The sequence below is a fragment of the Nomascus leucogenys genome, chromosome 24 (genome assembly GCF_006542625.1).
Source record: "Nomascus leucogenys isolate Asia chromosome 24, Asia_NLE_v1, whole genome shotgun sequence".
In the NCBI taxonomy this organism is placed as follows: Eukaryota; Metazoa; Chordata; class Mammalia; order Primates; family Hylobatidae; genus Nomascus; species Nomascus leucogenys.
In genome coordinates, this window is record NC_044404.1 from 28958162 (window position 1) to 28978172 (window position 20011).

Here is a 20011-nt window from a genome sequence, read left to right on the forward strand (position 1 = left end):
CAGTGGTGAGATCTTGGCTCACCGCAACCTCCGCCTCTGGGTTCAAGCGATTCTCGTGCCTCAGCCTCCTGAGTAGCTGGGACTACAGGCATGAGCCACCATGCCTGGGTAATTTTTTTGTATTTTTAGCAGAGACTGGGTTTCACTATGTTGGCTGGTCTCGAACTCCTGACCTCAGGTGATCTGCGCACCTCGGCCTCCCAAAGTGCTGGGTTACAGGCGTGAGCCACCACGCCTGGCCGCAAGAGCTTTATTCTTCTCGGCCTCAGTCTTCCCCTGAGGAAAGTGGGTGTAATTATCTCATCTCCCAAGAAAGAACACATTTATCAATTTTTTTTTCTTTTTTTGTTGAGACAGAGTCTCACTCTGTCGCCCAGGCTGGAGTGCAGTGGTGCAATCTCGGCTCATTGCAATCTCTGCTTCCTGGGTTCAAGTGATTCTCCTGCCTCAGCCTCCCAAGTAGCTGGGACTAAAGACGCACACCACAGGCTGGGCGCGGTGGCTCATGCCTGTAATCCCAGCACTTTGGGAGGACCAGGTGGGTGGATCACGAGGTCAGGAGATAGAGACCATCCTGGCTAACATGGTGAAACCGTTTCTACTAAAAATACAAAAAAATTAGCCGGGCATGGTGGTAGGCGCCTGTAGTCCCAGCTACTTGGGAGGTTGAAGCAGAATGGCGTGAACCCAGGAGGCGGAGCTTGCAGTGAGCTGAGATTGTGCCACTGCACTCCAGCCTGGGCAACAGAGCAAGACTCTGTCTCAAAAAAAAACAAAAACAAACAAAAAAAACAAAAACAATAAAAAAAAAAAACACACACACACACACACACACCACCATGCCTGGCTAATTTTTATATTTTTAGTAGAGATGGGGTTTCACCATGTTGGCCAGGCTAGCCTTGAACTCCTGGAGAGACCAGATCTTGAGGGGCCTCAAGGATCATGGGAAGGATTTGGAGTTTACTTTTTTTTTTTAAATGGAGTCTCACTCTGTTGCCCAGGCTGGAATGCAGTGGTGCAATTTTGGCTCACTGCAACCTCCACCTCCTGGGTTCAAGCAATTCTTCTACCTCAGCATCCCAACGAGCTGGGATTACAGGTGCCTGCCACCATGCCCAGCTAATTTTTGTATTTTTAGTAGAGACGGGGTTTAACTATTTTAGCCAGGCTGGTCTCAAACTCCTGACTTCAAGTGATCCGCCTGCCTTGGCCTCCCAAAGTGTTGGGATTACAGGCATGAACCACTACACCTGGCCTCCATTTACCAATATATATATATATTTTTTCTTTTTTTTTTGAGATGGAGTTTTCTTCTTGTTGCCCAGGCTGGAGTGCAATGGCGTGATCTTGGCTCACTGCAACCTCCATCTCCCGGGTTCAAGCGATTCTCCTGCCTCAGCCTCCTGAGTAGCTGGGATTACAGGCGTGTGCCACCACGCCCAGCTAATTTTGTATTTTTAGTACAAATTAATTTAGTAGAGATGGGATTTCTCCATGTTGCTCAAGCTGGTCTCGAACTCCCGACCTGAGGCTATCTGCCTGCCTTGGCCTCCCAAAGTGTTAGGATTAAAGGCATGAACCACTGCGCCTGGCCTCCATTTACCAATATTATGGCAGCAACTATAGGTAGTCACTGGGTGGATGGTCCCAGAAGAGGACAGGGAGAGATGGCAGAGTCATGAAGCTGCAGGGCTTCAGGTGCGCTCACGCTTTGTTTTAGCAGGTAATGCCTATTTGTCTTTTTTTTTTTTTTTGAGACAGTTTCACTCTTGTTGCCCAGGATAGAGTGCTATGGCGTGATCTTGGCTCACTACAACCTCCACCTCCCGGGTTCAAGCAATTCTCTTGCCTCAGCCTCCCGAGTAGATGAGATTAGAGGCGCCCGCTACCAGGACGGGCTAATTTTTGCATTTTTAATAGAGACGGGGTTTCACCATGTTGGCCAGGCTGGTCTTGAACTCCTGACCTCATGATCTGCCTGCCTTGGCCTCCCAGAGTGCTGGGATTACAGGCGTGAGCCACCACGCCCAGCCTATGTTAATTTTTTTGTATGAGATGGAGATTCACTCTTGTTGCCCAGGCTGGAGTGCAATGGTGCGACCTCGACTCATTGCAACCTCTACCTCCTGAGTTCAAGCAATTCTCCTGCCTCAGCCTCCCGAAAAACTGGAATTACTGGCGTGCACCACCACTGCCGGCTAATTTTTGTATTTTTAGTAGGGATGGGGTTTCACCATGTTGGCCAGGGTGGTCTCGAACTGACCTCAGGTGATCCGCCTGCCTCAGCCTCCCAAAGTGCTGGGATTACAGGTGTGAGCCACTGCGTCTGGCTAATTTTTATATTTTTAGTATAGACGGGGTTTCACCATGTTGGCCAGGGTGGTCTGGAACTGACCTCAGGTGATCTGCCTGCCTCAGTTTCCCAAAGTGCCGGGGTTACAGATGTGAGCCACCACGCCCGGGCAATTTTCGTATTTTTGTAGAGATGGTCGGGGGGGGTCTCCTCATATTGCCCAGGCTGGTCTCGAACTCCTGGGCTCAAGTGATCTGCCCGCCTCAGCCTCCCGAAGTGCTGGGATTATAGGCGTGAGCCACTGTGCCCGGACCGTCTGAAATTAAAAACAATCTCCTGCACTTGTAAAGTAGAGAGGATCCATCTTAAGTCCGATTCTCTTTTGGCACTGTTGCCTTTCCAGTGTTGGTCTCTGAAATGTCGGCAACCCCTAGTTGGTCTTTGACATTTAGTGGAAGGGGGCGGGGTGGGCTTACCTACCTGAAATTCGGAACCTGGGAGTCTCTGATTTTTTCTTTCTTTAGAGCTTCCCTCCTCCAAACTGTCCTCCAGGCTACTGCTGGAGGGATTTTTCTTCAAAGCACAGTTCTGATCTTCTGTCTCAGAAATCTTTCGTTCCTTACTGCCAACACAATAAAGTCCAAATTCCTTAGCTGGGAATCATAAACTGCCACAATTCCCTTTTTCGGCTTCAGATTGACTTGATTTCAATCTAAGTTAAATCATTGAATTTGTATTATTTAGGATTAGGTTCAGTGAAACCCCAAATACTAGGGGCTTGAATAAGACAGAAGCTTATTTCTCATGTAAAACAAGTCCTGAGGTGGGCAGTTGGGGATTCTGGGTGTCAGGGAGCCAGGCTCCTTTGATCTTGCTGCTGTCCCATTCGTTTTTTTTTTTTTTTTTTTTTTTTTTTTGAGACGGAGTCTCACTCTGTCATCCAGGCTGGAGTGCAGTGGTGCGATCTCGGCTTACTGCAAGCTCCACCTCCCCGGTTCACGCCATTCTCCTGCCTCAGCCTCCCAAGTAGCTGGGACTACAGGCGCCCACCACCACGCCCGGCTAATTTTTTTGTCTTTTTAGTAGAGACGGGGTTTCACCGTGTTAGCCAGGATGGTCTCGAGCTCCTGACCTCGTGACCCGCCCACCTCAGTCTCCCAAAGTGCTGGGATTACAGGTGTGAGCCACCGTGCCCGGTCTTCTTTTTTTTTTTTTGAGACAGAGTCTTGCTCTGTCACCAGGCTGGAGTGCAGTGGTGCGATCTTGGCTCTCTGCAACCTCCATCTCCCAGGTTCAAGTGATTCTCCTGCCTCAGCCTCCTGAGTAGCTGAAATTACAGGTGCCCGCCACCATGGCCGGCTAATTTTTGTATTTTTAGTACAGACGGGGTTTCACCATGTTGGCCAGGATAGTCTCAATCTCTTGACCTCGTGATCCACCTGCCTCGTTCTCCCAAAGTGCTGGGATTACAGGCGTAAGCCACCACGCCCGGCCTGCTGTCCCATTCTTAACATAGTCAAAGATGGCTGGGTAAACTCCAGGAATCATGTCTGTGTATCACAGCTATAAGGAGGGTGGAAGGGGAAGGGGAAGAAAAAGGTACAGGATGCAGGCCAGCTATATTTTAAAGAGGTTCCTGGGCTGGGCGCAGTGGCTTACACCTGTAATCCCAGCACTTTGGGAGGCAGAGGCCAGCGGATCACCTGAGGTCAGGAGTTAGAGACTAGCCTGTCCAACATGGTGAAACACTGTTTCTACTAAAAATACAAAAACTAGCTGGGCGTGGTGGCGGGCACCTGTAATCCCAGCTGCTCGGGAGGCTGAGGCAGGAGAATTGCTTGGACCTGGGAGGTGGAAATTGCAGTGAGCTGAGATTGCACCACTGCACTCCAACCTAGGTGACAGAGCAAGACTCCATCATCTCTCCAAAAAAAGAAAAAAAAAAGGTTCCTAAGAAGCTGACACCTCCAGGCCGGGCGCGGTGGCTCACGCTTGTAATCCCAGCACTTTGGGAGGCCGAGGCGGGCGGATCACGAGGTCAGGAGATCGAGACCACAGTGAAACCCCGTCTCTACTAAAAATACAAAAAAACTAGCCGGGGGTGGTGGCGGGCGCCTGTAGTCCCAGCTACTCAGAGAGGCTGAGGCAGGAGAATGGCGTGAACCCCGGAGGCGGAGCTTGCAGTGAGCCGAGATTGCGCCACTGCAATCCAGCCTGGGGGACAGAGCGAGACTCCGTCTCAAAAAAAAAAAAAAAAAAAAAAAAAAAAAAAAAAAGAAACTGACACCTAACACCTCTGCTTACATCACTTGGGGCAGATCTTGTTAGCTGCAAGGGATGCAGAGAAACAGTGTTTATTCCAGCCTACCATGTACCCTCCTAAAAGTTGCAGGTTTTAATTCTCAGGAAGAGAATGGGGAAAATGAGACAGTTCTAACATAAATGCCCTGTCTCTGTAACTGCCTAATCTGGTCTCTTAGTCTGTAATGCTTGTCACCCTTCCCTGAGTAAATTATAATCATCCTCTGAAGACCAGCCCAAATGTCACCTCCAGACCCCTAAAGGTACAAGGAATCGATGCCTTTGCTGTTCTCAGGCATTCTGCACGTTCCTCCAGAACTTGAAGCGTGGTGTTACAAACATTCCTGTATGCCTACTCTTAGAGTGGGCACCAGGGGCCTGCTCCTTCACCAGGAGTCAGGCTCACCACTCTCCCTAAACCCCAACCTTATGGATTCCCTTTGAAGAATCCTATTTTTTTTTTCTTTTGAGACGAAGAGTCTCTCTCTCTTGCCCAGGCTGAAGTGCAGTGGCGTGATCTCAGCTCACTGCAACCTCTGCCTCCCAGGTTCAAGTGATTCTCCTGCCTCAGCCTCCTGAGTAGCTGGGACTACTGGCACATACCAGCACGCCTGGCTAATTAAAGGTGTGAGGCACCTCACCTGACCTAAAGAACCTAATCTTAATTTTACTCCTGTGGCCTCTGGCAGCCTTCCCTCCTTCTTAGGCTTTTTTCGCTTGCCTGCATTGATCATCTGTACAATCACTTGTCCCACTAACCTAGAGGACAGGGAACAGGAAAGAGTTGGGTCTGATCTTGAACCCAGAAGGTGGCACATTTTCCCCAGAGGGCAATGCAGACCTTTCCCAGCCCCAGGCTGAAGCTAAGTCCTTTTTTCCAGCAGAACAAAAGATGCTCCCAAAGAAAAGATGATTATGCTGGGAGTCCGTGTGCAAACTGGCATGCAATTAAACCTTCCGGCCGGGCGCGGTGGCTCACGCCTGTAAACCCAGCACTTTGGGAGGCCGAGGTGGGCAGATCACGAGGTCAGGAGTTCAAGACCAGCCTGGCCAACATAGTGAAACCCCGTCTCTACTAAAAATACAAAAATTAGCCGGGTGTGGTGGTGCGTGCCTGTAGTCCCAGCCACTCGGGAGGCTGGGGCAGGAGAATCGCTTGAACCCGGGAGGTGGAGGCTGCAGCGAGCCGAGATTGCCCCACTGTACACCCGCCAGGGCGACAGTGTGAGACTCCATCTCAAAAAAATAAAAAATAAAAATAAATAAATAAATAAATAAAACCTTCTGAGCCAGTTTTTTCCATATTGCTCCACTGCCTAAAATCTCTTGGTGCCTCCCTAGGGCTTCAGGGTAAGTCCTGACATCATGGTCCTTTGTGATCTGACCTTCGCCCATGTCTCCCACCTCAGTTCCCACATTTCCCCCACGTCTAAGGCAGCAGCTACACTTGACTGCAGTTCCCTGAGTGCCAGGCTCTCAGGCCTCTAAACTCTCACATGTGCTGTTGGCTTTGCTGGGTACGCAGTTTCCTGCTGGGTTTTCAAGACTGGCTGTGGGAGACACTTCCTCTAGCAATCCTTTCTTGATGCCCTCAAGCAGAGCTGGGGCCCCTGTGTGTCCTCTCAAGGCCCTCTGCACACCTCCATGTCAGTGACCCCATCATTATACTGTACTGGTCAGTCTTGCATAGGCTAAGCAACCTGAGGGCCAGCAGCACTTCTTTCATTGGCATCCTTAGCTTTGGGCACTCAGGAGGCACTCAATAAATACATCGTGAATGAGGCTCCTGAGTGCAGGGTACAGAGGGCCAGGTGATAAGGGAGACACCCTGAAGCCTCTGTTCTTTGCTTTGAGCAAATGAATCGTGAAGCAAATACCAAAAAGTCACGTCAAGCTCTTCTCTCGGCCTGAATAAAGCTCACTCATTTGTCAGAGCCTACCTTCAAACTTCACCTCAAGGAGGCATACCCCCGACCCTGGGGCTACGGCAAGATCTTTATTCTGCTCTTACGGCACCCCACATATCTTCTTTACAGCACTAGTCACTATGGTAATTACTGTGAGACTGTTTAATGCATGGTTTATCAACGACCTCATGAACATTGAACATTTGGGGCTGGATTTTTTTTTTTTTTTTTTTAGATAGGGTCTTGCTCTGTTGCCTAGGCTGGAGTGCAGTGGCATGGTCATGGCTCCCTGCAGTCTAGACCTCCCAGGCTCAGGTGATCCTCCCACCTCAACCTCCCGAGTAGCTGGGACTATAGGTGCACAGCACCATGCCTGGCTAATGTTTGTATTTTTTGTAGAGATGGCGTTTCACCATGTTACCTAGGTTGACCTCGAACTCCTGGGCTCAAGTGATCCACTCGCTTTGGCTTCCCAAAATGCTGGGATTACAGGTGTGAGCCACTGTGCCAGGCCTTGGATAATTCTTTGTTGCAGGAGGCTGTTCTGTGTCCTGTGGTGGGTTTAACAGCAGCACTCACTCTGCCTGCTAGATGCCAGTAGCAACCTCCTTCCCAAGCTGTGACAGCCAGAAATATCCCCAGACATTGTCAAATCTCCTGGGGGTAAAATCGCCTCTGGTTGAGAGCCACTGGTATACTGTCTATGTCTCCACTTAGAATGGCAGTTCCATGAGAGTGGAGACCCCACGTCCAAGTTCCTCAGGGCTCTGATGACCTCAGCCTGGCATTCACTCTTCCATGCAGCTGGCCCTCCCCAAGCCCTGGACTGGGCGGCACGCTACCTGAGAAGCACATCAAAGCGTTCATTCTGCAGGACCCTCCTCTGTGGGCTTGTGCAGCTTGGGGCCAGGGATGGTGGCCTACTGGCCTTTGTACTGCCAGTACCCACCTAGGCTTTGCTTTCAGGGTGGTCAGAAAATGATTACTGGGGGAACACATGACAGAAAAGCGGGAAAGGGGCCTCTTGGTGCTGTGAGCTGACCAGTGTACAGTGATGGTCCTTCTCGACAGGGGTGACTTCTACTTTTTGGAAGGGAGACTTCAGACTTTATTAGATACCTTAAGGCTAGCCCTGGGGAAAACCGTGGCTGGCTTCACCATCCTCCTAATAGGAAGAGGCAGTGAGGAGAGCAGTAGTCTGGGGAAGGTGGGAGCCCCAACTGAGGGGCCTGCACCCAGCCCCTCAGATCCGCCTCCCCTCCCATGTCACTCCAGCTCTTTTGGGATGATCACATGGTGAGAATCTGCTTTGAAGATACGAAGGGCTTCATGGAGGCTTCCAAGGCAGACTGGTAGTCCTGCAGCGGGACCTGGGAGCAGGCTGGGGCTGTGAGCTGGCCTCGGCGGATGAGATCGCACAGTGTGAGGATCAGCTCCTTGAATTGGTCTGCAGGAGGTTGGAGGAAATCAGACAGAAGAACAGCAGCTGGGGCTTGGTGAGATGTGGCACGGGGATGCCCTATGGGCAGGAGCTGGCATCGAGCTCCAATAAAGCCTTGAGAGTCCTGGCTGTGCCAAGGATAGGGTGGCTGTGGGGGCAGCCTGGTCCCTGCCTATCTTTAGGACAGTGAGGTCCAGATGGGGACAGAGGAACATAGGAGTGGCTCTAGGGGCTGAGGGGCAGGCAGGCAGAGACCACCCTTCAGAGTGGTGGCTAAGATGGCACAGACTCACAGAACCTGGCTGCAGTGGAGCCAGGAGCACTGCATGGTGGGAGGAGAAGGATGGCGGAGGCAGGGAGGCCAGAGGAGGCCCAGGGAGCACACCAAGTGATGCAGAACAGTCGAGCTCTGCTCAGGCAATGGCGCTCTCCGAGAGCCCAGGACTCCCTTAGAACCCCACGACCTGATGCCACCAACGTCCCCTTCCTGGGCCTGCCTCCTGCAAAGGACCCTACATGGTACAGGAAGTTGAGAAGTGAAGGCCTCGGCTGAGAAGTGTTTTTCCATAGACTAAATTCATTCGGCCTTCAAATCTAGTCATATCTACTGGTTAAAACACTTCAGTGGCTCCTCAGTTGCCTTTAAGCGTGAGTCTTGTCTGGGCGTGGTGACTCACGCCTATAATCTGGGAAGCTGAGGCAGGTGGATCGCTTGAGCCCAGGAGTTTGAGACCAGCCTGGGCAACATGATGAAACCCCATCTCTACTAAAAATACAAAAACTAGCTGGATGTGGTGGCGTGTGCCTGTGGTCCTAGCTACTTGGGAGGCTGAGGTGGGAGGATCGCCTGAACCGAGGAGGTTGAGGCTGTAGTGATCTGTGACCATACCACTGCATTCCAGCCAGGGCAACAGAGTGATACCTTGTCTAAAAAAAAATAACCCCTCAAAACAGCAAAAAACCCCCAGTGAGTCTGAATGCCTTAATCAGGTTTATAAGGCCTTTGTAACCTGGTCACAACCCACTCACCCAATTTTCCAGCCCCAGCTCAGATCTAGTGCTCCAGGTCGCTCGGAAGCACTTCAGTGCCTAGTTGCACATGTGATTTTCGATTTTTTCTGCCCGAAACACTGCCTTCATGCCACCACCTTCCTCCCCTTCACTTGGATAACTCCATGTTATTCTTTGTCCTGAGTTTGGAGATCCTATTCTGGGGAGCCAGTCCTCCAGAAGATGAATAGGGAGATGACCTGTTTACATCCTGGCTGCATCCCTCCCTGCGGGGAGGTGACTTTGGGCACACTACTTAACCACGCTGAACCTCGCTAACGAGAGTTTAAACTTATGACATTTAAACTGAGGCAGAGATTAAGTAACTTGCCCAAGGTCCCACCGCTGGCTAGGCAGAACCTCTATCCAGTAGTGTGGAAGCAGAATTGGAACCCAGGCAGGCTGGCTCCAGAGTCTATTCTCTCTGCTTGGCTATCCATCTTTCCCCACTGTCAGCATTTCAGGATGGGGGGCAGTGTCTGTCTTGTTCTGTGCCCCTAAGACTAACCCAGTTTAGTCCAATAACTATTTGCTGACTGTAGCTGGGCTAAGGCTATTCTCTTTGATCCTTCTGTGGGGCTGGGGACCCAATCACCCCTCCAGGGCTCACAATAGCTGGTCATTTCTGCTGCCATTTTCAGGCACTGCCCTCATCTGTGACTCTTGGCACTGGGCCATGCACTCACCTGGACTATGGTCCTTCTTCCACTGGGACAACCAAAAGCCCCGAAGTTTGAGATCCTTAAAAATGAGCAGGCTCTGCAGACACAGGAAGGACATGCTGGGCTCTGAGGGCAAGAACTTCAGGTACCGCTTAAGGGTACAGACTCCCCTCCAGGGACGGGGCATTGCCTGTTTAGACAGCTGTCGTGCCAGGGGATGTGGCCTGGCTGAGGTGTCTGGCCCGGCTCCAGGCATGCCTCCCCCTGCACCCAGCTTACCACAGAGGCTACGACGGGCTGCTTGGCCATCCCCCCATAGGTTACCATGGTTCCTCCACGCCTAAAGAGTCCGAAGAGAACAAAGAGTGGGTGCAAGGCAGAGACAGAGCCCTTCCTGAACCTGCCAAGGTGCTTCTACTCCAACCCTGGTTCCTTTATAAACCCTGCTGTCAGAATCTCTGGGAAAGGCTGAAAAATACAGATTCCAGTTGGGCGCAGTGGCTCCTGCCTATAATCCCAGCACTTTGGGAGGCTGAGGCAGGTGGATCACTTGAGCCCAGGAGTTCAAGACCAGCTTAGGCAAGAAAAGGAGACCCCACCTCTACAAAAAAAGTACAGAAAATTAGCCGGGCAAGGTGGCATGCCTGTAGTCCCAGCTTCTTGGGAGGCTGAGGTGGGAGAATCACCTGAGGCCATGAAATTGAGGCTGCAGTGAGCCCTGATCGCACTACTGCACTCCAGCCTGGGCAACAGAGTGAGACCCTGTCTCAGAAAATGAATGAATGAATGAATGAATGAATAAATGCATGCTGGGGATGGCAGCTCACACCTGTAACACCAGCACTTCAGGAGGATTGCCTGAGCCCAGGAGTTTGAGACCAGCTTGGGCAACATAGTGAGACCCTGTGTCTACAAATAATAATAAAAAAAATTAGCTGGGCATGGTGGTACATGCCTGTGGCCCCACTCAGGAGGCTGAGGTGGGAGGATCGGTTGAGGCTGCAGTGAGCTGAGACTGCACTGCTGCACTCTAGCCTAGGCAACACAGTGAGACCATCTCAACACAAAACAAAACAATAAGGAAACCAGATTCCTAGGTCCAATCCCAGACCCAGTGAATCAGGAGGCGAGAATGTATATTAAACACACACACACACCTGCTCTGGAAGACTTGGGTGTTTAGCCAGGGTTGGGAATCCATTGATCTAACCCACCCAGTCAGGCTTTGATTAAGTGCTGAAAAGAAACATGCTCTCCCCAGCTGAGAGGTCAGCCCTGCCTCTGCTCTCACAGGTGTCCGACCTTGGGCGATGCAGTGAAAATGGCCCAGACCTCATCTCTTCATCTGCCAATGCTCATTCTAAGAATCAACGTGAGGAAACACTCTACAGATAAGGAGTGACGTGCACTGTGCAGGGAACAATGAGAAGCATCCTCTCACTGCAGGAGGTGCCTTCTCAGTACCTGCTGTCTGACACCCACACCCCCACATCAGCTGACATACAAGAGTGAGGCCAACATAATTTTTAAGTGAATAAGCCTGGAGTTCACATGCTTGACTTAACCTGTGTTCCCCTCCCCACTCCCTGGCTCTTCTAGGAGTCTGTTGATCGAGGATGACCTCAGGCACATTTGGGGACAACACAAGGTAGACTTTCAAAACCACCGAATGGAAGGAGCTGCTGTCCTAGGGCAGGTGCTTCTGTCCCTGAGGCTGCTGGGTAGTTTGGTCTTAAGTGCCCCTCGACTGCCACCTGCTATAGAAAGTAGCTCCTGGGAGCCGAGCCCTCTCCCCTCTGTATCCCTGCTGCACTTCGTCTAATCAGACTAGCTGACACTTACCAGGCTTCTACTACGTACCAGGCACGGCTCTAAGCATTTTGCATGTACTGCCTCAGGGAATCCTCGTAACAATCTTGTTTTAGAGACGAGAAAGCTGAGGCCCATCCGTCATTTGTACAGCAATTTGTATATCACCCAGTGTCCTTTAGACCAGCGGTCCCTAACCTTGCTGGCACCAGGACTGGTTTCATGGAAGACAATTTTTCCATGGACTGGAGTGGGGGAGATGGTTTTGGGATGAAACTGTTCCACCTCAGATTCTCAGGCATTAGATTCTCATAAGGAGGGCGGGACCTAGATCCTTTGCATGCGTGGTTCACAATAGGGTTCACATGCCCATGAGAATCGAATGCTGCCGCTGATCTGTCAGGAGGCGGAGCTCAGGCGGCCATGCTCGCTCACCCACTGCTCACCTCCTGCTGCGTGACCTGGTTCCTAACAGGCCACGAACTGGTACTGGTCTGCGGCCTGGGGGCTGGGGACCCCTGTGTTAGACTACCCTTCAGAGACAGAGGGTTTATATAACCCCCATTTTACAGATGAAGAGATGGAGGCCTGGATTGTTTTTCACATACTGCCTAACTTTCCATAGGCCCACAGCTAGTAAGTCACAGAGCTGGGGCTTGAACCCAGCCATTCTGACTCCAGTGCCTACACCCGTAACGCTTCCTCCTGCAATGACATTGGGATTGAGGTCTGCCGTAGGGGCTGTCAGGTATAGGGCTGAAGCGGTGTGCTCAAATGTGGGGTCAAGCCTGGCTCTCCTGCTGACTAGACTTTGGGCCAGGTACTTGACCTCTTTGGGCCTCGTTTTTTTTTGAGACAGTCTTTCTCTGAAGCCCAGGCTGGAGTGCAATGGCACGATCTTGGCTGACTGCAATCTCCACCTCCTGGGTTCAAGCGATTCTCCTGCCTTAGCCTCCCAAGTAGCTGGGATTACAGGCGCCCACCACCATGCCTGGGTAATTTTTGTATTTTTAGTAGAGACGAGATTTCACCATGTTGGCCAAGATGGTCTCAAATTCTTGACCTCAGGTGATCCACTTGCCTCAGCCTCCCAAAGTGCTAGGTTTATAGGCATGAGCCACCGCGCCCGGCCTGGGCGTCATTGTTTTAAAGTATAAAACAGAGATTAGAACTGCACCCCCTGTCTAGGTGGTTGTGGGAGGGGTAAGTCAAGTACTGCACACAGTCTGGTGCACGGTGAATACTCACCACAGCACTCTGGCCACGTGGCTCACCTGCTCATCTAGCCTGTGAATTCTCAGAGGGCACATCAGTGTCGCAGCCCTCTCTGTACCTGGTACCTAGTAAGTGCTCAGCAAGTATGTGCTAGCTGAATCCATGCTATTGAGGGGGTTCCTGCTTTAGTTAGGAAGTGTCTTTTTACACACACTCTAGCTCAAGAAGCTTATTTTTATTTTATTTTTATTTTTTGAGATGGAGTCTTGCTCTGTCGCCCAGGCTGGAGTGCAGTGGCACAGTCTTGGCCCACTGCAAGCTCCGCCTCCCAGGTTCACACCATTCTCCTGCCTCAGCCTTCCGAGCAGCTGGGACTACAGGCACCCGCCACCACGCCCGGCTAATTTTTTATATTTTTAGTAGAGATGGGGTTTCACCATGTTAGCCAGGATGGTCTCGATCTCCTGACCTCGTGATCTGCCCGCCTCAGCCTCCCAGAGTGCTGGGATTACAGGCGTGAGCCATCGCGCCTGGCCTAGAAGCTTATATTAAGGAGAACGGAAGGACATGCATTAATATTGTCAATAGGGCTTATCCCCCTTGGTGGTGGGGTGATAGGTAACTTTTTTTTTTCTTTTTTGAAACGGAATCTCCCTCTGTCACCCAGGCTGGAGTAGAGTGGTGTGATCTCGGTTCACTGCAACCTCCACCTCCTGGATTCAAATGATTCTTGTGCCTCAGCCTCCCGAGTAGCTGGGATTACAGGTGCCTGCCACCACACCTGGCTAGTTTTTTTGTATTTTTAGTAGAGACGGAGTTTCACCATGTTGGCCAGGCTGGTCTTAAATTCCTGGCCTCAAGTGATCTGCCTGTCTTGTTGGGATTACAAGTATGAACCACTATGCCTGTCCAGGTAACTTAAAAAAAAAAAAATTAATTTTTTTTTTTTTTTTTTTTTGTAGTGATGGGGTCTTGCTATGTTACCCAGGCTGGTCTCGAACTCCTGGCCTCAAGTGATGCTTCCTCCTTGGCCTCCCAAAGTACTGGGATTATAGACATGAGCCACAGTGCCCAGCCAACAGGAAACTTTTAGGCTTAAGTTTTCCTTTGCACTTTTATATGTTTTCAAAATGTTTTGTAATAAGCATAGTGTTACCTTTAAAATTAGAATCTATTTTAAAAGCTAATACAAATTTTGAAAGGTTAAATAAGCTAGGACTAAGTGACTTTTTCAGACATCCCTAGGTTACAAATCCTTGACTATTCCTCTATGGCAGGCAGCTTAGCAGTCTACTTCTGGGGTCCCTTGGAAAAATAAAGCTGGATAGGCCAAAATTTTGGTCACCTACACAAGGGAAGGCTGAGAAAGCAGTGCCCAAATAGCTGGATGACTTTGGTCCTAGTTTCCACTCAACATTGTGCTGACCTGGCCTTGGCTCGAACTGGCCATGGGACTCAGTCACTTGATGGTCCTCCTAGCTAAAGACCTGGAGAGCTCCGGTGAGCTGGACCTGCAGGCCCAAGGGACTTACGCTAACTGCCGCAGCAGCTCTGTGGAGCTTTTCCCACCAACACAGTTGAGAGCAAGCCGTGGCTGGGGCATGTCCTGGAAAACAACAGAAGTGCAGTGAGGGAGCATCCCCGCTCTACATATGGGGTCTGAAGCTTGCCCAAGTGCTGTGTTAAAAGGAGGGAGTCAATGAGATGTTTATGCCTTTGTTTGTGTGCACGCATGCGTGTGTGTGTGTGTGTGTGTGTGTGTGTTTCTGCCTTTGAAATCACCTTTTTCTCTGCTTAGGAAGGGTCTTTTCTTTTTTTTTTTCTTTTTCTAAGACAGGGTCTTGCTCTGTTACCCAGGCTGGAGTGCAGTGGTGCAATCATGGCTCACTGCTACCTCACCCTCCTGGGCTCAAGCAATCCTCCCACCTCAGCCTCCTGAGTAGCTGGGACTGCAGATGATTATCATGATGCCCAGATAATTAAAAAAAAATTTTTTTTGTAGAGATAGAGGTCTCACTATGTTGCTCAGGCTAGTCTCAAACTCTCAGACTCAAGCAATCTGCCTGCCTTGGCCTCCTGAAGTGTTGGGATTACAGACGTGAGCCACCTCATCCGGCCAAGAAAGGCCTTTTCTGTAGCAACTTAATCCTGTTGTCCATTTTAGGACCTGGCAGAAGTCGTCTTCTCTGGGAAAGAACAGGCAAAGGGCATCTGCGTGCAGTTTGGTGGGTTTCAGCTCCCTGCGTGCCCCCCTTTTCAGTCCTTTGACTCAGTTGATATTATATATGCTGATCTACTGCTTCAGAAATGTTAGCAAGAAACGCATGCCCTCGAGTGTGTGTCTTTGGTTCCTCCAGACGGTTCAGTGAAAAGGGGCTGAGGGTCTGGTCACTTACTAGGCATATTGTGGGGTGGAGGTTCTGGACGGTTAAGAGGCTTTGAGTTCAGAGAGACTGAGGCCAGCTCTGACTCTCCCCCTTATAAACTATATGATTTCGGTTAAGCATTTCCTCTTTTCTGAGTCTTGGTTTCCTAATCTGTAAAACAGATAACAGTTCCTTTGAAGAGCTTTTGTGGAAATTATCAGATAAAATGTAAGGCAGGTAGGTGGGAAAGGTTACTTCTTTTCTTTCTCTTTCTGTGTCTCTGTTTCCTCAGGTCCTCTCCTGCCAGTTCTAAGAGTTACATGTGGGCTGATGCGGCCCCACCACAAATGTTTAAACTGCAAGTCATACTGGGTTTCCTAAACTGTCTGTTTCTCGTGCCTCCCTTCCAGCATCTGGGCACTTAATGCACGCTGCCTGCCGCCTGGCTAGGGGGAATGGGCTTTAACCAACCAAGAAGAGGCAAAGGGAGGTTTCCAGAGAGGAACAATGGGGCCAGTCCCCAGCTTCTCTGATGCATGTCAACTTTCTTCAGGGAGATGTGTGTGGACTAGAGGGGCAATGTCCCTCTTCCTAGGTACCTTAAAGAAGTTTTTCATTTCGGGCCTTCTTAGCTCTTCTTCTGTGATGACATGCTCAGCCCCCAGACTCTTCAGTCTGTCACTCAGCTTCTGGATATCAGGTCTGGAAACCAAACATAGGTCCCTGGTCACATCTGCCAACTTTTTCCACCAAAGTCCCCCAGGACCTCTCTGCCACAGCTGGGAGAACCCGTGCTGCTTTTTGCAGGAAGCTGGGATTAGGTTTAAGCCAGGCTTGAGCAGGGACCAGCCACCTAATTTCATCCAGTTTCAACAGCCCTTGGCTGTCTCCTCACTGGAAACGGAGTGAGACTGGGTGGTTTTCACAGGCCCTGACAACTCAACAGTGCTAGAACCCATCTGTGCCCAGGGAGAAGTCACCTAACTTCCTGATTTCTTCTACTGCAAGGACAAACTCCACTCCCCCGCCCCGCCCTTTTCAAGTGGTTCTTCAGAGTGTTGGACATACACAGTCTAGCCCAGGAGTGGCTCTGGGTCTCTCTGGTTAAGGCAAAGGGAATGATTTTTGCGAGTACAATTGAGGAACTGAAGCTGGCTTCAATTATACTGAGTGGGCTTCCATGACAGTCACAGCCACATTCATGGACAGTGAGGCCTAGAGAAACTGGACGATATGATGGAAAGAGAGTAAGTGAGGAAACCGAGTCTGTTACTGACTTGCTGTGTCTTCCAGGGCAAGCTGCTCCCTGAAACTTCAGTTTCCTCATCTGTAAAAGACAGATGACAAACCTGCCCGTCTCCTTCACGTCTGTATTTAGTGCACTTCCAAGTGCCACACAAAAGCAAGGGTAAAGGGGCCTTGGGTTAGACAGTTCACAGAAAGAATAATACAGCTCAAAACATTCCCAAATATCAACTGGGGTTTTGAAAACATGAGGTTATCACAAGCCAAGAGTCTCAGCAAGTCTTAGCTGTTCAGTAAGGGCAGTCTCCACCTCCTTCCTGCCCTCTCTTGACATGTCAGATTCACTCATCCTATCGCCAAAAGCCAGCTGGACTTCATTTCTTAGGGCTGACTCATCTGTTTCAGCCGCCAACTGTTAGTGACGCCTAAGGCCAGTTTATGCTTATGCAGGGGCGCCCTCTGGTGGACAACTGGGCACCGCAGGGATGGGAGGTGGGAAAGACCCAAGTCACGGTCTGGGATGAAGCCGCCTCCCCCACGCACCTGTCTCGGACCACATTGATGGTTCTTAAGCCCAGGGCTGCGGCGATCTGGATGACCGCTTGCCCCACTCCGCTGTTGGATGCATTCTGGATGACAGAATCCCCTGTGGAGCCAGGAAGAGAACCAAATCAAGCCCTGTATAGATCTGCAATAGGTCAAAGGCTCCCAGCCGGGGGTCCTTCCGTAGGCAAGGGAGTCCTCAGGCTCAACAGGGACCCAGGACCTGGCTGCTGAGTCTTCTCAGATCTTTCACTGTTTCTCACTGTTCTCCTAATGCCTCCTAAACTTCCACAACACTCACGATGCCTCCCAGGGCTTGGCAACTCAGCATCCACACTGGATATAATTTAGACCCTGCCCTGCTATGTAAAAGATTTTATAGCCTTCGTCATCCTCCCAACTTTTATGTCCTCAAGTCTTTGCTTAGGTTATTTCCTTGGTTTGCAGTGTTTCCCTCCTTCTCTCTTCCTTCCTATTGAAATCCTGTAGATCCTTTGAAGCGCAGCTCAAGTGCAGCCTTCACGAAGCCTTCCTAGATTGTTCCCTCTATGTGCTCCCACAGTGCTCTGTGGGCCTCTATATTAATGCACATACCACGGTCTGCCCCATCTTACACTTCATTATATATAGGTCCATTTCTATCAACAGCTTGCAGCTTCTTGAGAGGGAAGGTTCATGCCCTATTCCCCTCTGCAGTGTTTAATAAAGGTGCACTGCCTTGAAATGGGATTAGAGCTACGCTGGAGAAACTGGCAGCCCCTGAAACAGGGTCCTACAGTTCTGTGGCAAAGCCCAGGTTTAGCTTTGGACCTGGCCATTGGGGAAGGCAGTGTGGCATGCTGGGAAAAATGTGGGCTCTGGAATGAGACGGATCCGGGCATGAGTCTCAGTTTCACCAATGATTGTAACTAAACAGACAGGGCAAGTCATGACCTCTGTGAACTTCAGTTTCCTTCCCTTAAAATATAATCCCAGCTACCAGGGAGGCTGAGGCAGGAGAATTGCTTGAACCCGGGAGGTGGAGGTTGCAATGAGCCAGAGCCAAGATCGCGCCATTGTACTCCAGCCTGGGCGACAGAGTGAGACTCCCTCTAAAAAAAAAAAAAAAAAAAAAAAAAAAAAAATTGCCCCGATTAGAGCCAAATGCATCGTGTCCGGGAAAGTGCTTTGCTGAATTTGAAATGCTCTCTGGTTTTTGAGAGGCAGCAGGGATCTGTCACACAACGGGCTGAAACTAGAGAGAGAGGGACTTCCTGGAAGACGAATGCCCACTCGCCTTCACCGGGGGTCAACGTACAGGTGGTCCCCACTAGTGGACTATGAATCAATTTAGTTGGTTGCAAGCACCTTTTTTTTTTAAAGTTAAAATTGAGAAGAGAATAAAAAATAACAGAGTATGTCACACATAGTAAGGGTATTTCACGAAACTTTGGTTTCCATTATATATATATTCCTATTTGCATAAACTGATCACAGTGTAAAATGTAATTCTTTTTTTTTTTTTTGAGACGGAGTCTCGCTCTGTCGCCTGGGCTGGAGTGCAGTGGCGCAATCTCGGCTCACTGCAAGCTCCGCCTCCCGGGTTCACGCCATTCTCCTGCCTCAGCCTCTCAGAGTAGCTGGGACTACAGGTGCCCACCACCACGCCCGGCTAATTTTTTGTATTTTTAGTAGAGACAGGGTTTCATCGTGGTCTCGATCTCCTGACCTCGTGATCCGCCCGCCTCGGCCTCCCAAAGTGCTGGGATTACAAGCGTGAGCCACCGCGCCCGGCCGTAAAATGTAATTCTTACCATGTGTCAAGATCCTAAGTTTATTCAACAGTGATCTAGTTCAGGCCATATCAGTCTTGAGGCAGGAAAAGTGGAGAGGTGCGCCGTGGGTACTTAGGGTGGGCAGCATCGAAATGCCTAGATCTGTTACCACAGCTGCAGCCTAAATGGGAGGTGGCTTTAGGGCATGGGACGCAGGCAAACAAAGTGTCTGCTGCACTAGGACTCCAGCAAAGGTCCCTGGTCACAGCCACTGGCTTTCTCCACCAAAGGCTCCCGGGAACCATCTGCCATAGTTGCAAGAAACCTGTATTTCTCTTTGTGGGAACTGGCATCGGCTTTCAGCCAGGCCTTGGACAGTGGCTGGGCACCATGTTTCATCACACTCCAACAACTGTGGGCCTCAGTTTCCTCGCTGGCATGAGAGGTGAATTGGGTGAGTTCTACAGCCACTGCGGCTCACGGATGTGCACGGTGTGCAGGGGCAGTCCAGGAGGTTAATGCCCTTAGGGCGACCCTTAAACAATGGGGTGTGAGAATTAGTGGAAAACTGGCCCAGCCTCTCATCATTCAAGGGTTATTGATTTATTTATTTTTTTGAGATGGAGTCTTGCTCTGTCGCCCAGGCTGGAGTGCAGTGGTACAATCTTGGCTCACTGCAACTTCCGCCTCCCGGGTTCAAGCGATTCTCCTGCCTCAGCCTCCTGAGCAGCTGGGATGACAGGCGCCGCCACCACGCCCAGCTAATTTTTGTGTTTTTAGTAGAGACGGGTTTTCACCATGTTGGCCAGGCTGGTCTCAAACCCCTGACCTCAAGTGATCTGCCAGCCTCAGCCTCCCAAAGTGCTAGGATTACAGACATGAGCCACCATGCCTGGCCTTAAGGGTTAATTCTGCAGTGGGTTCTATGAGTCTTCAGAGGGCCCCAGCAAGACTGAGCAGGCGGGTGGGGGTGGGTGACTCGCGCCTGTAATCCCAGCACTTTGGGAGGCCGAGGTGGGCGGATCACAAGGTCAGGAGTTAGAGACCAGCCTGGCCAATATGGTGAAACCCCATTTCTACTAAAAATACAAAAATTAGCCAGGCGTGGTGGCAGGTGCCTGTAGTCCCAGCTACTGGGGAGGCTGAGGCAGGATAATCCCTTGAACCCGGAAGGTGGAGGTTGCAGTGAGCCCGCGCCACTGCACTCCAGTTGGGGCGACAGAGCAAGACTCCGTCTCAAAAAAAAAACAGCCTGAGCAATAGTTGCCCGCAGCAGTAACCAGGCTTCATGGGCTTTGCCTCCATCTCTGTCTCACTCTCCCCACTCCCCCTCATTTCTTCTTCCCAAACAAACTCTCTGCACCCAGTCCTGGTCTTAGGCTCTGCTTTCAGGGAAACCCAAATAAAAACACTTGGCTCTGT

General features: G+C 50.6%; 1 protein-coding gene across 10 annotated transcripts in view; it reads right to left on the reverse strand.

Annotated features, from left to right (window-relative positions):
- Nucleotides 1–6646: 6646 nt before the first annotated feature.
- Nucleotides 6647–20011, reverse strand: part of MECR (mitochondrial trans-2-enoyl-CoA reductase) — a 39349-nt gene continuing 25984 nt past the window's right edge. For 7 of the 10 annotated variants that reach the window (XM_012498479.2, XM_003271724.4, XM_030805497.1 and 4 more), the window contains 6 exons: nucleotides 16836–16938; nucleotides 15647–15749; nucleotides 14214–14287; nucleotides 9937–9997; nucleotides 9682–9754; nucleotides 6649–7951 (listed from right to left, as the gene is read on the reverse strand). In XM_012498479.2, coding sequence (XP_012353933.1) covers nucleotides 7794–7951; nucleotides 9682–9754; nucleotides 9937–9997; nucleotides 14214–14287; nucleotides 15647–15749; nucleotides 16836–16938 — 572 coding nt within the window. In that variant the 3' untranslated portion in view covers nucleotides 6649–7793. Of the gene's footprint in view, nucleotides 7952–9681; nucleotides 9755–9936; nucleotides 9998–14213; nucleotides 14288–15646; nucleotides 15750–16835; nucleotides 16939–20011 lie in introns of all 10 variants that reach the window. The other 3 variants (XR_004028433.1, XR_004028434.1, XM_030805496.1) reach the window with 2 other exon arrangements.